The sequence below is a fragment of the Glycine soja genome, chromosome 8, assembly GCF_004193775.1.
Source record: "Glycine soja cultivar W05 chromosome 8, ASM419377v2, whole genome shotgun sequence".
Taxonomy (NCBI): Eukaryota; Viridiplantae; Streptophyta; class Magnoliopsida; order Fabales; family Fabaceae; genus Glycine; species Glycine soja.
The window spans coordinates 19,394,407-19,416,080 of NC_041009.1; the positions used below are offsets into that span (position 1 = coordinate 19,394,407).

A 21,674-nucleotide genomic window follows, 5' to 3' on the forward strand; every position below is an offset into this window, starting at 1 on the left:
ATATATATATATATATATATATATATATTAACCCTATTAAAAATGCAAGCTAAGGTACCAATGTGCATACACTGGTATTAAAGTCAATTTGCAAAGGTAATTTTGTTAAGCACTTATGGCCAGAATGTCATGCATGGCATCATTTCATCCCTCTGCAAAGTGTAAAAGGTATAAATATTAGATAATTATATGAATTTCGAAACAAAAAATAAGGAACATATTTAATGATAAGTCTCTTTTCGCACATTAATATACATGCAACAAAATGTCACCTCACCATCTCTTGTTCCTTCACCACCAAAACAATGAACTCAATGCCAAGCTGGCTTTGCTTCAGCACTCAACCCAGATTAGAATCTAAAGTTGAGGATAGTAAGTAGTGTCTAGTAAATCTCTCTAGTAACTAGTGTCTAAATTTGAGAACTTCAAATTAATGAGTTGTTAGCTATGATCCTACCAAATACTGAAACGAAAAGAGAATGAGCATAAGCAAATAATTCATATACGGTTAATTTCTTTTTTTTTTTTCAATCATGTTTGCTTTTTAAATTTAACCTCCTAACTTTTTCTCCTTCTTAACTTATTTAAAAATAGTCTGAATATTTTCTAGGAAATATAGCATTAAATAACTAACCTTTTGCATCCTTAGTCGTTGAGGGGTTCATTCTTTTGTGAGCAGTTTATGCCTTATTGGCCCATAAGGAGTGTGAACAAAATCTCTTGTTCAATAAGGATAAAGATACAAAGAAACAATAAGGGTTGTGCTAAGAAGAAACCAAAGATTGGTTAAATATAAGTGAAAACTTATAACATTGAACAACTTTTCCATTGAAAGTAATCCAATTTGAACAACATCAGAACATGATACGTGACAGTCATCGTCCAATCAGAACGTGACACATGGTAGTTAACATTCGTTTGTAACAGTTAACGTCTAAATCTAAGGGGGGTGTATTGGATTAAGATTTCAAAGGATTTTAAAAGACTTTTTTATGATTAAAAAGTCTTGTGGTATTCAATCAAGACTTTTATAAAATATAAACAAATCTTGTGGTATTCAATTAAGACAATAAAGATTTTTTTTTCAAGGCAACAAAATCTGTTGGTATTCAATTGAGATTTCTTACCACTTTTAAAATGTCTTTTGGTATTCAAAAGTAAATAGATTTTGATGGATTCTTTTGTGGAATGGATTTTGAGAGACTTTTTAGTTAGAAATACACATAAAATACTCCTCCAACAATCTCACCCAAACCCTTGAGACTTTTCATAATCTTCCAAAGACTTTTTCTTCTCCTGTCGAACAAGACACAAACCACTACCAGGTTCATTCTCTTACAACTTTTCAATCAATTTTACCTATTTTTTTAATGACAATCGATAGTCAATATTGTTCATACTATATGTATATTACGCAAATCAAAAGAAAAGGGTGCTGTATATGCTTCAAGATTTCGTATTCATATTGTTTTCAACGTCCAGGCAATGAATATGCATCAAAAGAATGGCAATTGATATGCATCAAGATTTCATATTGCTTTTTTTTAGTACTGTATATACAAATCAAAATAAAAAACTCTTTTTTTTTCTGTTTCTTCAACTTGTTTTTTTACAACGTCCATTATTATTATTATTATTTTCTTGTGTTATTATTAAAATGTTAATTATTAATGTGTTATTATTATTTTTTTGACAGTGTGTTATTATTATTATTATTGTGTTAATAATTTTTTAATTGTTATTGTGTTATTATTATTGTTATTTTGTTAATAGTTTTTTTTTTAAATGATTTTATGATATATGAGTATTATTTTTATGGAAAATGCTAACATGTGCCCTTAAGACACTTGTTAGTGTATTATGTATAGAAATTTTGTATTGAAAGTTGTGCAATTTACTTTTTTAAAAGTCAAAAATTGTTGTTTTTAAGACATAGTTACTATTGGAAGTATCCTTAACATGTGCCCTAAGTGCGCATGTTAGCATGACCCTTATTTTATTATTAGGTAGTTTTTTATTGGTTTTTCTATTGAATTGTATATTATTCGGGATATAGTCACTATACTTTTGATAATTAGGAAACAATAACTATTTTTGTCAAATAACTAGTTTCTTATATATATATTAGCGATCAAATGGGGGATTCACAAGAAAATAACAAAGGAAAGAGTAGAGACAAAGATAATTATGTATCTTGGACTATGGAGAATACCAATGAGTTGTTGCACCTCTTGGTGGATGCTATGAATAGGGGATTGCGTGATGCCAATGGGTCACTTAGCAAACAAAATGTAGAACGAATAATACTTCCTCAACTCAATGCAAAAACTAAATTCCCTAAAACTTATAGTCATTATTTGAGTCGGATGAAGTGGTTTCGAAACCAGTATAACATGATGTCAACCCTTATGCGCAACAACTCTGGCTTTGGATGGGACCCAATTGGAAAAACTTTCACTGCTCATGAGGATGTATGGAAAGATTACTTAAAGGTGAGCTAAGTTCATAATCTTTTAAATATATTAATAGTTATAAATTTAGTAAATTATAATATTTGTATTATATTAACAATGATTTTTTTTTTAGTCCCACCCAAGTCACAGCAAACTTCGAGGAAAAAGTATGGTTGATTATGAGTATTTGAAGATCGTTGTTGGGGGTGGAGTTTCTAGCGGGAATAATTCTATATCAGTCGATCCAGATGATACTGATGCAACAACTTTTGAGCCAGAAAATAGAACTGTTGGGATAGAAGAATTTTCATATGATCCTAATAGTGATACATTCATAACACCAAATAACTATGAACCAGCATATCAGCCTCCATCACCAAACCAACCAAGTCCACCATCCCACCCCCCTTTAGATTCAGAGGTTCCCATAGAAAAACAAAACTGTCACAAGCGAAGGAGATCCGAGTATGGAGGGAGTTCAAGCGCTGTTGGGATCAACAATCAAGGCAACGTTCTGGAAAATCTTTCTGTTGGCATTGGGACTATTGCTGTGAATTTTGAAAAAATATCCAACATGATGGAGAAAAGAGAAAAAGATAGAGATAGAGATAGAGAGCTCGAGGGTATTATTTGGGATGTTATAAAAGAAATTCCAAATTTGGATGACATAACGCGTTTCAAGACAGCTGAATTGTTAAATACTAAAGCAAAAAAGGATTTTTTCTTGAAGATGTCACCGGAAGAACGCTCATCTTGGATAAACTTTAAGTTAGGGAATAATTAATATTTTGATCATCTATTATTAACATATTATTTTAAACATCGTGAGTTTGTTGAACTATATCTTTTGGGTCTCTATTTTGGTTGAAGTATTTGGTTTGTTTTTTGGTCGAACTATTATGGTTGTATTTTGGTTGAAATATTTGGTTTGTTTTTTGGTCGAACTATTATGGTTGAAGTATTTAGGTTATATATTTTGTGAAATTGTTGTGGTTAAAATTTAGTTATATTTATTTTATATATGAATTTGTATTAACTTTGATATTAACTTTGATATTGACTTATAACCATGACCATGACATAAAGAACGAAGAAATGGATGGAGATATATATAATGAAGATACAAATGATGAAGATATAGATGACGAGGAAACAAATGAAGAATTTTATGAAGCCACATACACATATGTGATGGCAATTTATGCTTTAATAGATATATTAAATCAGTTTTTGAATATGATGCGTGGTGAACATATTGAACGTCCATTAACTCGACGACAAATTACTAGTCGGGGATATGACTATATACACAAAGCATTAAACGATGATCCTGCAATCTTTCGACAAGTATATGGGATGTATCCTGATGTATTTCGAAAGTTGTGCACGATTATAAGAGAAAAAACACCTTTGGAGGATACAAGATTTATTTGTGTTGAAGAAATGCTTGCATCATTCCTACAGATTGTCGGCCATAACACTCGATATTGTGTAATCCGCAATACATTTGGCCGATCACAATTTGCTACAAGTGAAAATTTTCACAAGATTTTGAAAGCTCTGAACTCATTAGCACCTGATTTAATGGTTAGACCAGGCTCAACTGTGCCTGCAAAAATAAGGGAAAGCACAAGGTTTTATCCTTATTTTAAGGTATGTGATCATTATCTAATTATAACAAAATTATAATTATAATTGTGATTGTTATAATAATATTTATGATTATTGATACACACACTTTAGGATTGCATTGGAGCTATTGATGGTACACATATTCCCGCATCAGTAAAAGGACGAGATGTAAGCAGTTATCGTGATCGTCATGGAAATATATCACAAAATGTATTAGCTGCTTGTAACTTTGATTTGGAATTCATGTACGTTCTTAGCGGGTGGGAGGGTTCAGCACATGATTCCAAGGTGTTAAGTGATGTTTTGGCAAGGAAGAATGGACTTAAAGTGCCCCAAGGTAAGAATTATCTGGTGGATTGTGGATTTCCTAATCGACGCAAATTTTTAGCCCCATATCGAGGTGTACGATATCATCTACAAGATTTTGCAGGTCACGGTAATGACCCTGAAAATGAAAAGGAATTATTTAATCTTCGGCATGCATCCTTAAGGAATGTGATTGAGAGGATATTTGTTATTTTTAAATCGCGGTTCACAATTTTTAAGTCAGCACCTCCATTTCTATTTAAAACACAAGCAGAGCTTGTGTTGGCATGTGCAGCACTTCATAATTTTCTTCGCAAAGAATGTCGTTTTGATGAATTTCCAGTGGAACCTACTGACGAGTCTTCATCTTCATCTTCAGTGTTACCAAATTACGAAGACAATGATCATGAACCCATTGTTCAAACACAAGAGCAGGAATGAGAAGATGCTAATATATGGAGGACTAATATAGGTTCAGATATGTGGAGAAATGCTAATAATTAGGCGAACATGAAGTGAGAATCACTTTGTTATTATTTTTTTAGGCAATAATGACTTTGTTATTAAAAGGTTTAAAATTTCTATCGTTTTTATTTTCTTTATTCAAACATTATAATTTATTTATCATCTTTTTCATTCACTTTTGTAACTTCCGTTATTTTTTTGTTTAAAATGTATTAATCTTTCAAAATCTTAAAAATCCATAAAGTACTTTGAAATCTTAAAAATCTGTGTTAGAAATCCATTAAAATCTTGGGTTAAGAATCCTGATTGTAAAAAGTCTTTTAAAAAAAATCTTTTAAAATCCCACAAAATCAATACAATCCCACATAATCTTTTAAAATCTTTAAGATTGTTTTTGTCAAAATATTCTCTCAAAATTCCAATCCAATACACCCCCCTTAAGGATCAAGATTGTATGATTAGATAAAATAGGAGGATAAAATACGTGAATAATTTTAAAAGGTGACCAAAATCGAAAATGAAAGACAATTAAGGAAACCATAAATATAATTTTTCCTTGAACAACGATAAACATTTAAAGCCTCTGTTTTTAAGGGGTTTCAAACCTCATTTATTATATATATACATAGATATTCAAATAGATAAATTAAATGAATTATATTAATTACTAAGAACCAAATTTTTTATTTTGAACCTTTAATTAATAATTCTGAAACTTATAAAGCCTAGAAAAATAAATTAAACAGCGATAACTTATACTAAATTGTATCTCATATTTAAACCTCCAAAACTTAACACGTTCCTAGTTACTTATTTAATATAATTTTAGTTATTTAGATTTAAATAATGATTGTTTTAGTCCTTCAAAATAAATTCTATTTTTATTAGTTACTCACATTTTTTAAAAGTTATTTTTAATGACTATTATTCTTTATGTTAATAATATCATAATTTGTGATGGTTTTACACCGTTAATTTTTTAATTTAATTTATATAAAATAATTTGTGAAAATTTAAAAGTATCCGAATATATAAAAAAGGAAAAAAATTCAACATTCATGTATTTATTTTTCTTCTTTAAAATATGTAAAATATGTAAAAAATATCGCTAAACTATAAATAAAATATTTTGGCAGTAAAATTGTCAGAATTTTTTAAAATAAATTAAAAATAAATTTTGGTTGTTAAAAGCACCATAAAGTATGAAGATATCAACACAATGAACAAATAGAAACTAAAAGCAACTTCTTAAAAATTTAAGGGACTAATAAAAATATATTTTTAAAGACTATAAATATATTTAAGCATATTTAATAATATAAAAATTCATTTATATTTGTTTATAACTCATCTATGATTTAATTATTTTTATCATAATTTTGCTTAAAATATGAATTTAATAATTTTGTATTATAACTATTATTGTGCCTAGCTACTTCCACATACATTCAGAAAAAAAAAAAAAAGAGCTCCCGCCGTACACTACAGGCAATCATGATAAGAAGATAACATGGGATGAATCACTTCTCTCTGTCTATAAATAAGGTTGGATGGAGGTGGTGTGGTAGACATTTTCAAATTGCAACTTCATCTCACTTTAATTTTGCCAACTTGGGTATTCATCTGGGTTAACTTGGGTATGTCATCTTTCTATTTTAACTTATGTAATATAATACGATATTATAAATACATAGCCAGCTCTTTCTATCTTTTTTCTTTAATTTGTTTTTATAATTTCTCCATAATTCTGCTTCATAACTGACTTGAGCAAACATCCACGATTGAACAAAATTTTAGGATGTTTATTTCACGAAATTATCTTGTAATTCAAAAAATATAAAGGTGTGCGTGGATGTTATTATTCTATATTTGTCAGGAGATTATTAGAAAATATTCTTGAGTACCTCTTATACTCTCATGTCTACACAACTTTTATTCTCATGCTATTTAATTTTATAATAATTGTTTATCAAATTTTTTTTCTAACAATTATATTTATTAATGAAGAATTAAATTCATTACACCAATGCCATTTACTATACAACTTTGATAATTAAAATTATTTTATATTTTTAAAATCAAGTAATAACAAGTTAGTTGTTATACAATTTTAATAAATAAATGTTAATTTTGATATTAAGCAGAAAGTTTAAATGTTATATTACTACTTATGTACAACTTTTGTTTTTAAATTAGTTACTTTAAAATATAACAACAATAATTTAAAGTAATTATTTGGTATAAACAGACACTAATTTTGATAGAATTTTATGTATGTAGAAACATATTCAAATCTCTAAGCCATCGTTGGCTAGCTGCAACAATCTACCTATGGCTAAGGTTGAAAGTGTTCATGACTTCCTCAAAGGAAAGACCATTTTGGTTACCGGTGCAACGGGATTTGTAGGAAAAGGTTAATGATTCTTTCTTTCTCACACTAACGATGCACATGCATGTGAATTTATTTTATGTTGGAGTCTTATCAATCGCATTCATATTTGAGTTGGAAAGGATCATTAAGGGTGATTAATTTCTCCTTAACAAAATTTAATAAATTTGTATTTTCAAAATTCAACTCACGCCAAACTATTGATTAAAATAAAGCAGTCTATAAGTTATCTATGTGCATGCTTCGTATGTAGCTACATATGATTTAGTCAAGATCGGTTTATATTGCTTTTCAAAATGATTTTCACCTTAGCATTTTCTATAATTAATTAAAGGTTTAAATGTGTTTTGAGTTGATGTAATTATTTTGTCACATAAAAGTTCATGCAAATATGGTTCTATTCTATCTGTTTTTTTTTTTTTTACAAAATTTTGTTACTTTTAGATCCTAACATTTTTTTCTAGTTTTTTTTTTGGTGAATAAATCCTAAGTTTAGTGCTGACACAGTTAACAAAATAAATCATATTAATTATCATAATTAAAGTAATAAAGAAAATTTTAAAATAAGATAATTAAGTTATTTATTGTGTCTAATTCAATTACGTAATGTATTTAATATCTACCATGAATAAGGTAATTATGTATAGCTTACTTTATATTTTTTATTTTTAATATATTATGAACAATAATTTTTGTTAAAAAATCATTAATTTTTTGTTAACTAAATATTTTTTAAAGGTAATTACATATAAATTTTATTTTATATACATGATAAATTATATGTATTTATTATTTTATATGTAAACAATGATTAGTAACGAAATATATTTAATATATTCACGACAAAATTAATTTTTTATATTACTTTTGAATTATGTAAAGATAGAAAAACAAAAAAATATTATTATTATTTTTATATTACAAATAATTTTTTTTACTTTAGAGACAAAATATTTGTTTTGTGATACATTAAAAATATATTATATAATAATAAGTCAAAACTAACGAATTTAAATGTAAAAATAATATTACAGGTTCTATATTAAAATTAAATTATAAGTGTCTATGTAAATTATAATTTTACAAAAAATTTTAACAATAATTTATTGAATGGAAAATACTAAAAATAAAAAATAACTGTTCATATTATATTAAAAATTTAAAATGAACTAGAAAATTAAATTTATTTATTTATTAGGCAAGAAAGAATTGCCAAGGTGTCCATAGAGCCCCTAATCATCACCAGAAGCAAACTCAAAACTTATTGAATAAAAGTAAATTATATGTAATTTCCTTATTTATATAAAATAATAAATATATTACTTGATTGAATTACACAATATTTAAACAAAAATCATTGTTCATAATATATTAAATATAGATAATAAAAATTTAGCATATGTATAATTTTAAAAGAATTATTAGATAAACAATTTCATAATCAATACAATACAAAAAGAAAATAATTTGAAAATTGATCTATTTTAGAATTTTAATTTGAGTATAATTCAACTCTAAAAGTTAACTCAAGACAAAAGATATTAAAGGATTAGACATCCATAGATGATCCAATAATAGTTTAATAGCGGGTAACCTAATGGCAAACTACACTGTACATGTGGTATTTTAAAATAATATTAATATTTAGTTATAACTTGTTGTCCTACTTTAACTAAAAAACAAGTGAGTATACTAGAAAATAATAAATTATACATATTAGGAACTATTATAATAAAAATTTAGCATATGTATAATTATACATATGTATAATAAATTATACAAACTTACTAGTGATCTATATACATATACAAACTTAGGTAAAGAATAATTCTTTTAAAATTATATTCTATTCTTATAATTTATTTTCTTAAAATCTAATAAATAAGATTAGTAACTTATTATAATCATTAGATTAGATTTTAACGAAATAAATAATAAGGATGAAGTATAACATGAATTATTTTTAGTGTAAGTTAATTTTTCTCTCTATATATATATAGATCACTAGTAAGTTTGTATATGTTAAAATAAATTAAAAAAAGAAATTTTAACTCAATTGGTTAATTTATATGTATTATTTGTTTTAAATTGTTTGATATTTATCTTTGATTCTTAAAAAAAAAATAAGAAAGAAGATTAATAACATTAATTTTGTTATGAATGTTTTGTTTGTGCAGTTTTTGTGGAGAAGATATTAAGAGTTCAACCTGACATAAAAAAGTTATACCTTCTATTGAGAGCATCAAATCCTTATTTAGCTACTCACCGCTTGCAAAATGAGGTAGCCACGCAACTTTTTATAACTGTTTAACATATGAATTTACAAGACATTTAATTAATATATGTGTGTGTACGCGCAGGTCATTGGGAAGGACATATTTCGGGTGCTACGTGATAAGTGGGGTGCAGATTTTGGTTCTTTTATATCAAAGAAAGTGGTAGCAGTTGCTGGTGATGTTTCTCTTAACAACTTGGGAATTAAAGACGAAAACATGAGGAGCCAGATGTTTGAAGAGTTAAATGTTATAGTACACACCGCTGCAACTACCAATTTTAACGAGAGGTAAATAATAGAATTTTACTTTTCTAAAATGAGAAATTGTGTTTCAATTGAGAAAATTAATGACTAACATTTCATTTCATTTACGATTTGCTTTGTTTATAAGTGTAATATCAACTATTGATATTTTTTAATCGATTAAAATAGAGGAATCGAATCCTAAATAACATAATTGTGTATAAACGAGTTGGCATGGCCATTTCATTTGTAGGGAGCTAAGTTAAATAAGTTATTATTTTTATAAAAATTACTTCAAAATGTAGATGATAATTTTTTTTGAAAATAGCCTCTTAAAATTTAAAAATATATAACACTACTTGTAATCATATAAATAAATATAGATTTGTCTTCTCTAAAATAGGTAAAGGTTCAAATCGTACGTCAATGGATGTCTAGAGATTAAGGTGTTAAGAATTTTTTGTGTGTATAGGGAAATGAATTCAGTATCTGGCCTCCTAGCCAGTTTAGCTCATAAGTTTGATGTGGTAATGCATGTTCCCGCTATCCCTCGTGTAGGGTATGCTTTGTTTCTTTGTAGTTTTCTATTTTTGGGGCTTTGTCGCCCCTCCTCAGTATAAAAAAAAAAAAGTAAATAATCTTAATCGTCATTAATGAAAAAAAGACAAAAAAAGAAACTCGTTTGTGTAATTTTTATTTATAAGAAATTAAAGTATTAATATAGATTTTTAGAAGTTTATGTTGCCATTTTTTAAAAAAAGGAAGTTTATGCCATCATTTCAATCAAAAAAAGTTTATGCTATCAATAAGATAGAAAATGAATGTTAAAAAATAATTTTATAATAAAAAAAGAATATTCTACTCATGCATCATATGCTGTTAGTATTTTTCAACAACTTAAATGGTTAGATAAAGATTAGCATACAAAGAAGATAATTTTAACAGATAATATTTCTTCTCGGTTAGTATATCACACACTTTTTTAGCTTGAATTTATGTAATTGAAAAGATTACCTCGTATACATATACCTGAATGTATGTATCACCTTCTACAGATATGATATTGCGATAGGTACTAACACGATGGGAGCTTTTCATGTTGTGAACTTCGCTAAAAGTTGTCATAAATTAGAGATTGTTCTCCATGTATCTACTGGTACGTAGTTATAAACTCAAGTAACTTTCGATGTGAATACTTTAACTACTATAGCATTTTTTTTTCTATCAAAATATGCTTCAATTGCAACCCATGATATTTAGTTCTATTTAAATTTTATAACTTCTTTCATAAGGACTTTAATACTTCATAGATATGCATTAGTGAAGTATTTGAGAGTATAATTTTCAAAGAGATATATATAATATGGTTACATATGAAGCAAACACAAGTATCAATTTCATAGTCTGACAATATAAATTAGTTTTAACATCACAAATTATTATACATGATATTTTTTTAATAATAATCATCTTAAAAATCATAATTATACCGATAGTGCATAGTCATTAAAATCTAATCAATAATATATATGATTTTACATAAATTTATCAGTTTATAATTATCTGGTCAATAAAATCAACTTTTCTCATACACTTAAAATCGTACTTAAATTTTCAATCCTATAAATTAAGAGTGAATCTTAAAGGGTAAAATATGAAGTTATGACAAATGATTGAGAAATCAATAAATTAGTTTTTATTAACTTTATAAATTGTTATGCATGTGTATTTGTTTTATCACACTTTTTATGTTAATTTTTAATTAATAATTAAAACTTCATGCTTTACTTTCTAAAGCGCACTTCTTATTTTGAAAAAGGCATATTCGATTAGGATGACATAATTTTATTAGTACATTTCATATGTTTTCCTATGGATTTCTTTACAACCTATGTACCTACACTAATTGGTGTATATTTTTGTTTCAATTAGCCTACGTGTGTGGGGAGGCCGAAGGACTTATAGTTGAGGAACCCTTACATGTCAATGGAATGCAAAAAGGATCTACAAAATTAGATATCGAGTTAGAAAAACAGTTGATTGAAGAAAAACTGAAAGAGTTCAAAGCACATAACACTGATAAAGAAGTAATCACATCGGTTATGAAAAGTTTTGGACTTGCAAGGTAATTTGTGAATTTGACTTGTTCTATGTTTCAAGTGAGGATGAAAAACAATATTTGAACATATTTTATACTCAAAACTTTATGAGAGAAGTAATACCAGATGAATATTCATGAACATGATTAACTTATAACTTCTAAACCAAAATCTATTTATCTCCCTTCTTCTCTCTATAGATAGATAGTGGGAGAGAGAGAGGAGGGAGGATGAGAAGGATAACCTAGTCTCCAATATCAATTCCTACAAACTATAAGGACAACTTAAATCTAAATAAACATAATGAAGTTGACCTAACTAATTTACTATTGAGAAGAGTAACAAAGTCCATAAGAGCATTCTTATTGGAAGATTTGTTTTGGATTTTTGGATCACTTTTTTAGTTTGATCATATCACATAAGGATACTAAAAATTATCATTTTTTGTTCTAATGATAAAATTCAGTTTGGGATTTTAGGATTTTACTTGCATAAAAAAAACCCATGACCTTTATCTCTCTTAAATGACTTTAAAAATAATATTTTTTTTTTAAAAAGTGAAATTCTTGAAAATTCTTTCCTTAACATATAACCTCTAGTATGAAAAATTCTTAATCAAGAATAATAATAAATCTGATGGACACCATTCTTGAGCTTAGGAACCCAATTCAAGAACCCTATATATTAGTAAAATTATATAAGTAAAACTAAAATCTAATAGAATGAAGCCAACCTAACTAGCTTAATAATGTGTTATGCGTGTGTACATAGAATGAGTAGGATAACCGAGTCTCTAACCATTTCTATAAACTATACACAAAACTAAAATCTAATTAAATAGAACGAAGTGTGTTTTGGAGGGGAACATATCAAAAGAGCTAGAATTTTTAACATTAAAAGCATAATCATAATAATTACTATAAACTAATTTTCTTCCCAAAATTGATCCAATAATAGGACTATAGGAGCACTAAATAATTATGTCCTCTCAATAGCTCAAAAGAAAAATAAATGTCAATTGAATTCCTAAATGTATGAGTTACAAAATAGTAAGCATTTAAGTTATTCTTCAAGTAACGTCCAAATGTCTCCCACACAAAACTTGAAAACTTAATGTGTCGGTACAATTTTTTTTAACATTGAGTGTTTTCAAAATAACTCTATAAACTATGAAATTATTTATTAATCTTGAACCTTAGAAAATAAAATATTTTAAAGAGTTAAATTGAATTAAGAAATTGAGATGGTGAGAATGGTTATTTCTAATGGTTAGCATGACATTATAGGCAACAACTCTTGGTAAGATGTTGGTAAAAAAATGTTGACATCATCAATGTGTTGTACCATTGATAGTGTGTTGATGTCATCATACAGAAAATTTCTGAATATCAATGACTAATGTTGTTGATAAAGCCTTCTTACTTTAAAAAAATTTATTGATGACCCCATCATTGGCAAATTTTGATAGATGATGTGAATGATCAAGCTTTTGGTAAGTTGCATGTCTCTACCTCACATAAAATGATGCGAAAATTACTTATGACTAGTGATTACCAATTTTTTCTCTATTATGTAAGCATCATAAATGGGTAAGTGGAGATAGTTTTTTTTTTTAAGTATAATTCTTCATTTTAAAAATTTCAAATAGTTAGTTATTGTTGCATATTGGGTTGATGGAGTTGGATCATGGGACTGTTTACATTATAGGCGGATTTATGTGCCAAATTTTTTCTCTCTTAATCAATTGAGAGTCTTTTCATTCAAGTTGACATGATAAATGACAATGGAATTTGAAGTATCACAATTATGGTGTTTATTATGTTAAATCACTTTTATTGTTTGTTGTCTAGTAGAATGTAGATGATACATTTTACATATTAATATGTCTTGTCTTTTCTTGCTCCTGCAAAATGCATTGTTCTCTCATGGCGAATAGTTTTGAATATAATGCTAATTAATGAAACTAAACATTGCGTAAACAATATGTTCTTAATCTTTGTTGCTATGTATGTTTTCCAATGAGCACCAAGAGTGTACTTTGCATTTGTTTTATTGTTGATGCATCTAAGGCCTAGTTGGACTTTTAGGTAGGTGATGGTCTAAAGGGTAAAGTTCGTTATAATAATGAATACTTTACAATAAAAAAAAATATAAAATGATGAAACTAGTTATTGTATGAATTGTTCATACCATGTCCCTAATTATGATACATATATTGACATGGGGCCATGCAAAGCGCATCCTTCACCATATACTTCATTGAATTACATGGATTTTTACTTCTGTTGTCTTGATTTCACCTTAGTTTGTTGATATTCTAGGGCAAATTTACATGGCTGGCCAAACACCTATGTGTTCACCAAAGCAATGGGAGAAATACTTTTAATGAAAATGAAAGACACTCTCCCATTGTTCGTTATACGCCCCACTACGGTCGTCAGCACACACTCTGAACCTTTTCCAGGTTGGATTGAAGGTGTCAGGTGCATAATTTATCACATATTATATATATATATATATATAATAAAAGAATTATTTGAGTAAGTTGAAAAATTTAGTAAAAATTCAATTTTGTTACTACAGAACTATAGACTTTGTGGTGGTTAATTATGGTCAGGGAATACTAACAAGCTTTGTTGGAAATTCAGAAACAATTTTAGATTTGGTGAGTTTTACACATAAATTACTATGAATCTTTTATTATGTTAATTTGTAGAATATCTCTCTACACAAATATTTATTTTAGCATTTAAAAGTTAATTAATTTGTAATAATGATGCAGATTCCAGTAGACATGGTGGTAAATTTCATGATAGTGGCATTGATGGCTTTGTCCAAAGGTCTGTCCAAAAATTTCGTGTACCATATTGGATCTTCATTGAGAAATCCTATCAAATTAACTGATGTTGTAGATGCTATGTATTACTACTTCAAAAAAAATCCATGTGTTGATAAATATGGAAAGCTAATGGCTGTTACCAAGAAACTAACTATAACAGGAGCAAATGAGTTCAATCAAAATAAGGTACATTTCTTTCATGAATCCCAAGTAACTTTAGATTAAGTACTATTTATCATACTCATGATTTAACGATGTTTTAATAATAAAAAATAATTTATTCAAAAATAGAAGTATTTGGAGTACGCGTATGTCAAGAATAATTGGTTACCAAAATTTGGCGCTTAGAATATGAGAATCTATACTTCATATGCCTAATAAGTTGTCCTACCTATTTTAGCCCCTGCAAGACATGTCACTAACTAAACCTTTCTACATCACACATGAGCAATAACAAATTGCTGCAAGCTTCATATGTCAACTCATGATTTAAGAAATTGCATTTTTTAATTAACATGTAGTTTTTCTTCTTTATTTTTACTAATCATTTTATTTTGTCTTTGATTAATTTTCTATTAAGGGGTCGAAGTTGGTGAAGAAAACTGAAGATTTGTACAAAACTTATTCCCTCTTCAAGGGCATGTACGTACCATATACCATGTATATTTAATCAATAGCTTCATAAAATTCATCTATACACTAATGTATACTTTCTTTTTTAGTGAATTTGGTAACAGTTCTTTGAAGCACATACTAATATTAACTTTGAAATGTATTTTAAACAGCTTCGACGTCAAGAATGCTGAAAGTTTAAGAATAGTAACAAAGGGGTTGCTAATGTGGATGGTGAATTTGACTTTGATCCAGAGAACATTAATTGGAAAGACTACATGATGAATGTTCATATTCCTGGTCTAATGAAGCACTCTGTCAATGTTTTACCTATTAGAAGCAAGATGTAACATATTATAGTAATGAATATACTTGTCTAATTTGTTAGGGAGATTTATAACTAATTTGTTTTCTTTTTTACTACCTCATAATATAATGTAATTGATGACAAAGGAGGATTACTCAAAGAACATTCATATCTATTATGTATTTACTTGATACTCGATCTATTATATAACGTGGTGTGACAGTCGTAAGTTACCCTTGAATTCAAATTTGTCTTTTGTAGATTATTAAAATAGTTGATATTAGGCTCACTCAATATAGTAGTTCTAATATTTTTGTTATAAATAATTTATTTAAATACGCAAAAAAATTATAGTTACTAATTGATAGAAGTCTCTCTTTTTTTATAATGTTAGTACAATAAATAAAAATTAAGAAGAACAAAAAACTCAAATAAATAAATACAAAAAAAAGAAACAAAAAATTTCTAAATTGTCTTTAAGAAAAAATGAAGTACGACATCGTTTCCTGAGAAATTAAGGTGCTTTAGAAAAAGAAAAAAAAAACTGATTTAATAACATTAAACTGGAAAAAAATATATAACAGGCGAGAAATTAGTTTGGGAAACCGATTTTTCATTTATGCACAGTAATTATATTATATATATAAATAATTGTTGACTTGTATCATTTCCGTAAATTTTTGTTTTATTTATATTATTTGGGTAAAAAATTCCGGTTTGGGGAATAGAGGAGGCTCATCTAACGTAAATGTAAAAGTTTAGGAATTTTGTGTAAGGTGAAAAAAAAGAAAGAAATGTATATGTAATTAGAGTAATCCTTAAAAGAGGTTACTCTAATTTGCTCAAAAATTTAATTTAGTTATTTCCTCAATCATATTTGTACCTGTAGTAAATATAATTTTTAGGCTTACTTAAGTGATTAGATTCAATGTTATATTAATTTATTTTATTAGTTATTGAATTTTAAATATTTTTTTAAGTCTTAAAAATAAATTGAATACAGTCGTGTACACTCTCACAAACTGGACTTTCAAGTTACTCGGGGGCATTATTGTTTGTGTGCTAAGATGTAGACCCCCTTTCTTTTTTCATCCCTATTTGCATTTGCATTTTCATTTATTTTATTTTTACAAATACACCTGTTTTTAAAAAATTAATTTTCAGAATGCATTTTCGAAGAATTTTTAAAGGCCTCAATATAATTTTTTTGCATGCATTTTATACACTCTAGAAATAAGTTTCTCAACCATTGCACTCACTGAAAACAAAAAGTAGAAGGGTGCGATGTTGACAAAGGGAAGGAAGTAAGAAGTTGGTGAAGAAAAGGAAAGGGAATTATGCAAGAGGTGAAGGGGTGTTGAGATGGAAGAGAAAGAGGTGTAAAGCCAGTTGTAGAGAAGATGAGAAAGAAAATCAATGTGAGAGAGAAGAGGGTAATTTAGTCTTAGAAGTATGAAACAAAATGGGTGGTTGATGGGAAAAATAAGAGATACAAATAGAACAATTTGTTAACATATTGCAGGCTTTTACTTCTTGCACCTTTTTGTTCCTGCACCCTCCAAAAAGATGCACATTCCCACCAAGATGATGAAACCCATCATCACTAGTTCCCACCCCGTTTTAACCCTTCACTTTTGGGTGTCCTTCATCACAATGATCTCTACCACCTCCACCTCCACTCAACCCCTCCCCTCCGATGTTGTCATCTGCGCCATCAACAAGAAGGGTATTATTGCCCTTTGGGGTACAAGAAGCAAGAAAGGGTGCAAAAAGCAATTGTCCATATTGCAATGTGAGTTCAAACCACCAATGCATTTAGGCCAACCCATAAAACAACTCAAGCAATCCAGAAAAGGGGTGAAAAAGAGATATCAAGGGAAATAGGAGCATCCCAACTAGGTTAGAACCCTCCCTTTCACCAATCCCACACCTCAAAGACCCCAAAATTCATAAATGAATAAAAAGAGACTATAATCGGACATGGGGGGCTGTACCAAAACCCCAGTCAATTAAGAAACCTACTAAGGCATTCCACAAATATCATGAGCAAAAACTCCTTGCAAAAGGAGGGGATAATGTCCCACCAAAAAGATTGACTATTATCAACATCAAAATTTACAGTCTTATATGCACAATGAGTGTCTTCTATTAAATATGCAATATTATAAATTTGAGATGAGATAAGCTATGCATGCAACATGCTCATCTATTTCTCAAAACCCAGGGTACTAAAGAATAATTATTTACAGCTTGAACGATTAGAGCAAAGTCTTGCTCTAGCCAAAAGGATTGTCAGTTTCTACTGCAAGACACTTCAATGATAGTAATAACACCAATCAACTTTGCTTCAAAAGGTGTAGAAGAATCCAAAGTAAAATGACAAAGTTTCCTAATATGTTACATGCTCGCCCCTCAAGATCCCACCACACCCTAAAGGCTTAGCGCAACTTCTTTCATAGTCGTCTTTTTTATATTGTCAAAATACTCTTCTTTCTTTCACCCTTTTTCCCTCCTAGCAACCTCCCATGTTGCATCTCACCATCCACAACCTCCATTCTTTCTCCCACCTTCACCCCTAACACTCTCGTGCTCCTCCTTACCATATGCACCCTCCTTGTTTGCATTTTCTAGAGGATTAATTTGATATTAAGTTTCAAAATTTATGAAATAATTTGTCTTTAAATGGTTTGCGTGATTAATTGGTCACACTTTTGTATATTCTTATATTAAATTTGAATTTTTTATTTTTGCGGCAACTAATTTGTTAGTACCTCATGTTTTCAGAACAAGATCTATGCATCATATGTGTTGGTTTTGAATAGGTTCATGCAATAATTATTTGTGTGAATTTATTACAAAATAAATAACTAAAATTCATAGGTAGGTTAAAATATTGTTTTTAAACAAGAAGACCCATTTTTTCATGATGATGGCGATTATAGGTCAAAGTTTTAGTGTAGTGACAACAATCTACTTTCTTAGGTAGTTTTTGTGTAATTAATTGAGTTTGATGCCTCTAAAAACATCCAACATCTTATATATTTTAAAAAAAAAGTTACATCCAAACAGTAGTGATATTCAAACCATCAATCCATCTTTCTCGGTTCCCTAGAATATATTTCCATTCAAACTCTCCCATCCATCTTTCTATTTTCCCTGCAATATATTTTTATTGTTTGATTAGTATTTTGTTCTTTTAATTTATTTTTAGGTTTAATTTATTTTTTTAAAATATTTAAGTCGGTTTTTAATTTATTTATAAGATGCAATTTGGTCATTTTATTTTTAAAAGTATTTATTAGTTGCTTTACTTTTTAAAATAGGTTTAATGTGTTCTCATTTAAAATCAAATTTAATCCCATTTTTTGAAAATATTCAGAGTAAATGGAAGAAAAATAAAACTAAATTTAATCCATTGTTAAAGAAATATAGGACTTAATTGAACCTTTTACTAATAAAGAGATCAAATTAAATTTAATAAATAAAGATATCAAAGTAAATCTTTTAAAATAAAAAGATGAAATTAAACCTAAAAATTAAATTAAAACCAAAATAATTAATAAACATATTTTCATTGTTACCTACCATATATAATATATTTTCGTTCAAACTCTGTCATCCATCTTTCTACTTTTCCTCCAATATATTTTCATTGTTAAGAAAAATTAGATGTAGATCACTCTTGACCGAACTAGTATATATTGCCTTACCTCTTTAATCTCTATTTCCTTATTTTATTTCAACTATTCAATTCCTTGAATTCAGTCTTGCTTTCAATTGATTTTGATCCAGTGATTTGGAAAATATTTTTCAATTTGATCAAGATCAAAAGTCTGATATTTGATTTGGATAATTGATCTTCAAAAGAGAAGAATATGAATATCATTTGGGATTTTGAGAAAGATTAAAAAACGTTTGGAAAATTTATTCGTCCCCCTCTAGATTTCATTGCCTAGTACAACCAATGGCTAATCCATAAGATATTTTTAACTTAATTTGATAAGTTCAGGGTCAAACATATGGAACATGCGTGTTGTTTATTTTTATATTTTATCAATTATTCGTTGCTAGTAAATTGTTTTTTTAATAAATTATACACAAAATAAAATTGTTCATTGTTAATATTTTTATATATTTCCTTGATTTCTCTAAAACAATTAATTTATTTAAATAAACATATTTTTATATGTTGCTAATTTTTTTATATGTTTCTTCTACAGGTCGAACTTTATAATATTTTTATTTATTTATAATGTAAATGATGAATTCGTTTAATATCATGATTTTAATTTTAATCCATTAATTTATATTTTAATTGTCTTTTTAATAATAATTTTTTTAAAAAAATTATTGATGTGAAAGGCCAATTTTTTTATGGAAATGATTTTAAAATTTTGAAATTTATTATTATTAAATTTTAATAACACTTTCCGTGTGTGATACTGAATTTTAAAAAAAAACTAAACATAGGTAAATAATGTTAATATACTAATTATTTAGTTAGTTTTAATTGTTAATCTATTTTTAAAATTTTAAAAAATGAGACAATATCTTATAAGTGTTTTTGTGACAATGCACATTTTAAAATTGTGTAAGCGCTTAGTAATTAACTTATATAACCAAACACAAATAGTTGATTATATATTTTTTTGAATAGCTGATTAATTTTAAGAACTTATAATTTAAGCTTTTACATAATAAATATTTAATAACAAATTTAATGAAGATGTTTTTTTCAACCAGACTTTGGTTTCTTTATCTTTGTTAGAAAATATTTGAAAAAATTTATTAAGATACAAAAGTTCAAATAATAGAAGGAGAAAAAATATGCCAGATTAAGTTTAGTTTGAATAAAAAATTTATAATAAAGATGTTTAAAGTGATTTCTAACTTATTAAATCAAAAATACGAAATTTCTTATAAAGTAGACAACAATTAACCATGGGCCTAACAAAAAATATTACAACAGGAAAAATAGAAAATAATTATCATTACAATAAATTTATGATAATAAATCATCATATTAGACACTTCCGTTCACATAATTGGTCGTGTTGAAAAAAATTCAGTCCCACATTGATTAAAAATAAAATAAAATTAAAATATATAAATGAGAGACAATCCTTAACTCTTAACTAATTTTTGGGTTGAGTTAGACCTCTCACATTATACAGCATTAATCCCTTTAATTCACTGTACAATTTGATATTATTAAAACCCCTTTTCCTTTCATGTTCTTTAATTCACTGTTCAAAATTTACTTGTCTACTACAACTTACATTTTCTCATCTTTAAGTCCTTGTCAATTTACGTTCTCCCACTTCTAATTTCTGCTAGTTGAATTTCTTGTCAATCTAATTTCCTTTCCATTTTCTGAACTTTTTGGTTGATTTATTTCTTATCTCATAAAAAAAGACTCTTTTTTCTTTGTCAACCATTATTTTCACCAATTTTCATCACCATTTATTTTCTTACATTTCGACATACTACAAAATTAGCGTATAGCCTAAGCTATGGACAATTTACCTTAAATAGTATCACTACAAATAAAAAGGACACACCGGACAATAAGAACATCAATTGACAAAAAAAATTACTATAAGCACAATAAAAAATGCATAAAATATAAAACAATAATATTCCACTTTATTTTGTTGTTCTCTCTATATATGAAATGTCATCCTCACTTCAAAAATAAATGGAATACTCGGTTTGAAAAGAAAGTAATAGAGCAAAAGCAGTGCAAACTAGGATTTGCCACCAAACAAAACCCATAACCAACAATCCAACATCATTGGTTTGCCTATGCCAAATTCAATTCAGTTTCTAAAACTAATTACTAAAATGCTCAAATGAAACGCTCTCAATCATTATGACACCATTATTATTTTGAGTTTAAAATGCCTACGCCACCACGCAACAACTATTAAATGCACAGAGAAAATAATAAAATACGAACGTGTGTTTCGTCCAACACTATGCCAACACGGCAACACCAACGAGAGATAATAATAATAATAATAATAATAATAATAATAATAATAATAATAATAA

At 27.5% G+C, this 21,674-nt stretch overlaps 1 protein-coding gene and 1 pseudogene across 1 annotated transcript; both read left to right on the forward strand.

The window, feature by feature from the left end:
- The first annotated feature begins 2,086 nt into the window (after positions 1 to 2,086).
- LOC114424636 (uncharacterized protein At2g29880-like) lies at positions 2,087 to 3,445 on the forward strand. The gene is made up of 2 exons (XM_028391500.1): positions 2,087 to 2,492; positions 2,587 to 3,445. Exons 1-2 carry the CDS (start codon positions 2,136 to 2,138, stop codon positions 3,235 to 3,237), a joined length of 1,008 nt encoding a protein of 335 aa, XP_028247301.1. The 5' UTR covers positions 2,087 to 2,135; the 3' UTR covers positions 3,238 to 3,445.
- Positions 3,446 to 6,434: 2,989 nt separating this feature from the next.
- On the forward strand, positions 6,435 to 15,838 carry LOC114424669 (annotated as a pseudogene).
- Positions 15,839 to 21,674: the final 5,836 nt, after the last annotated feature.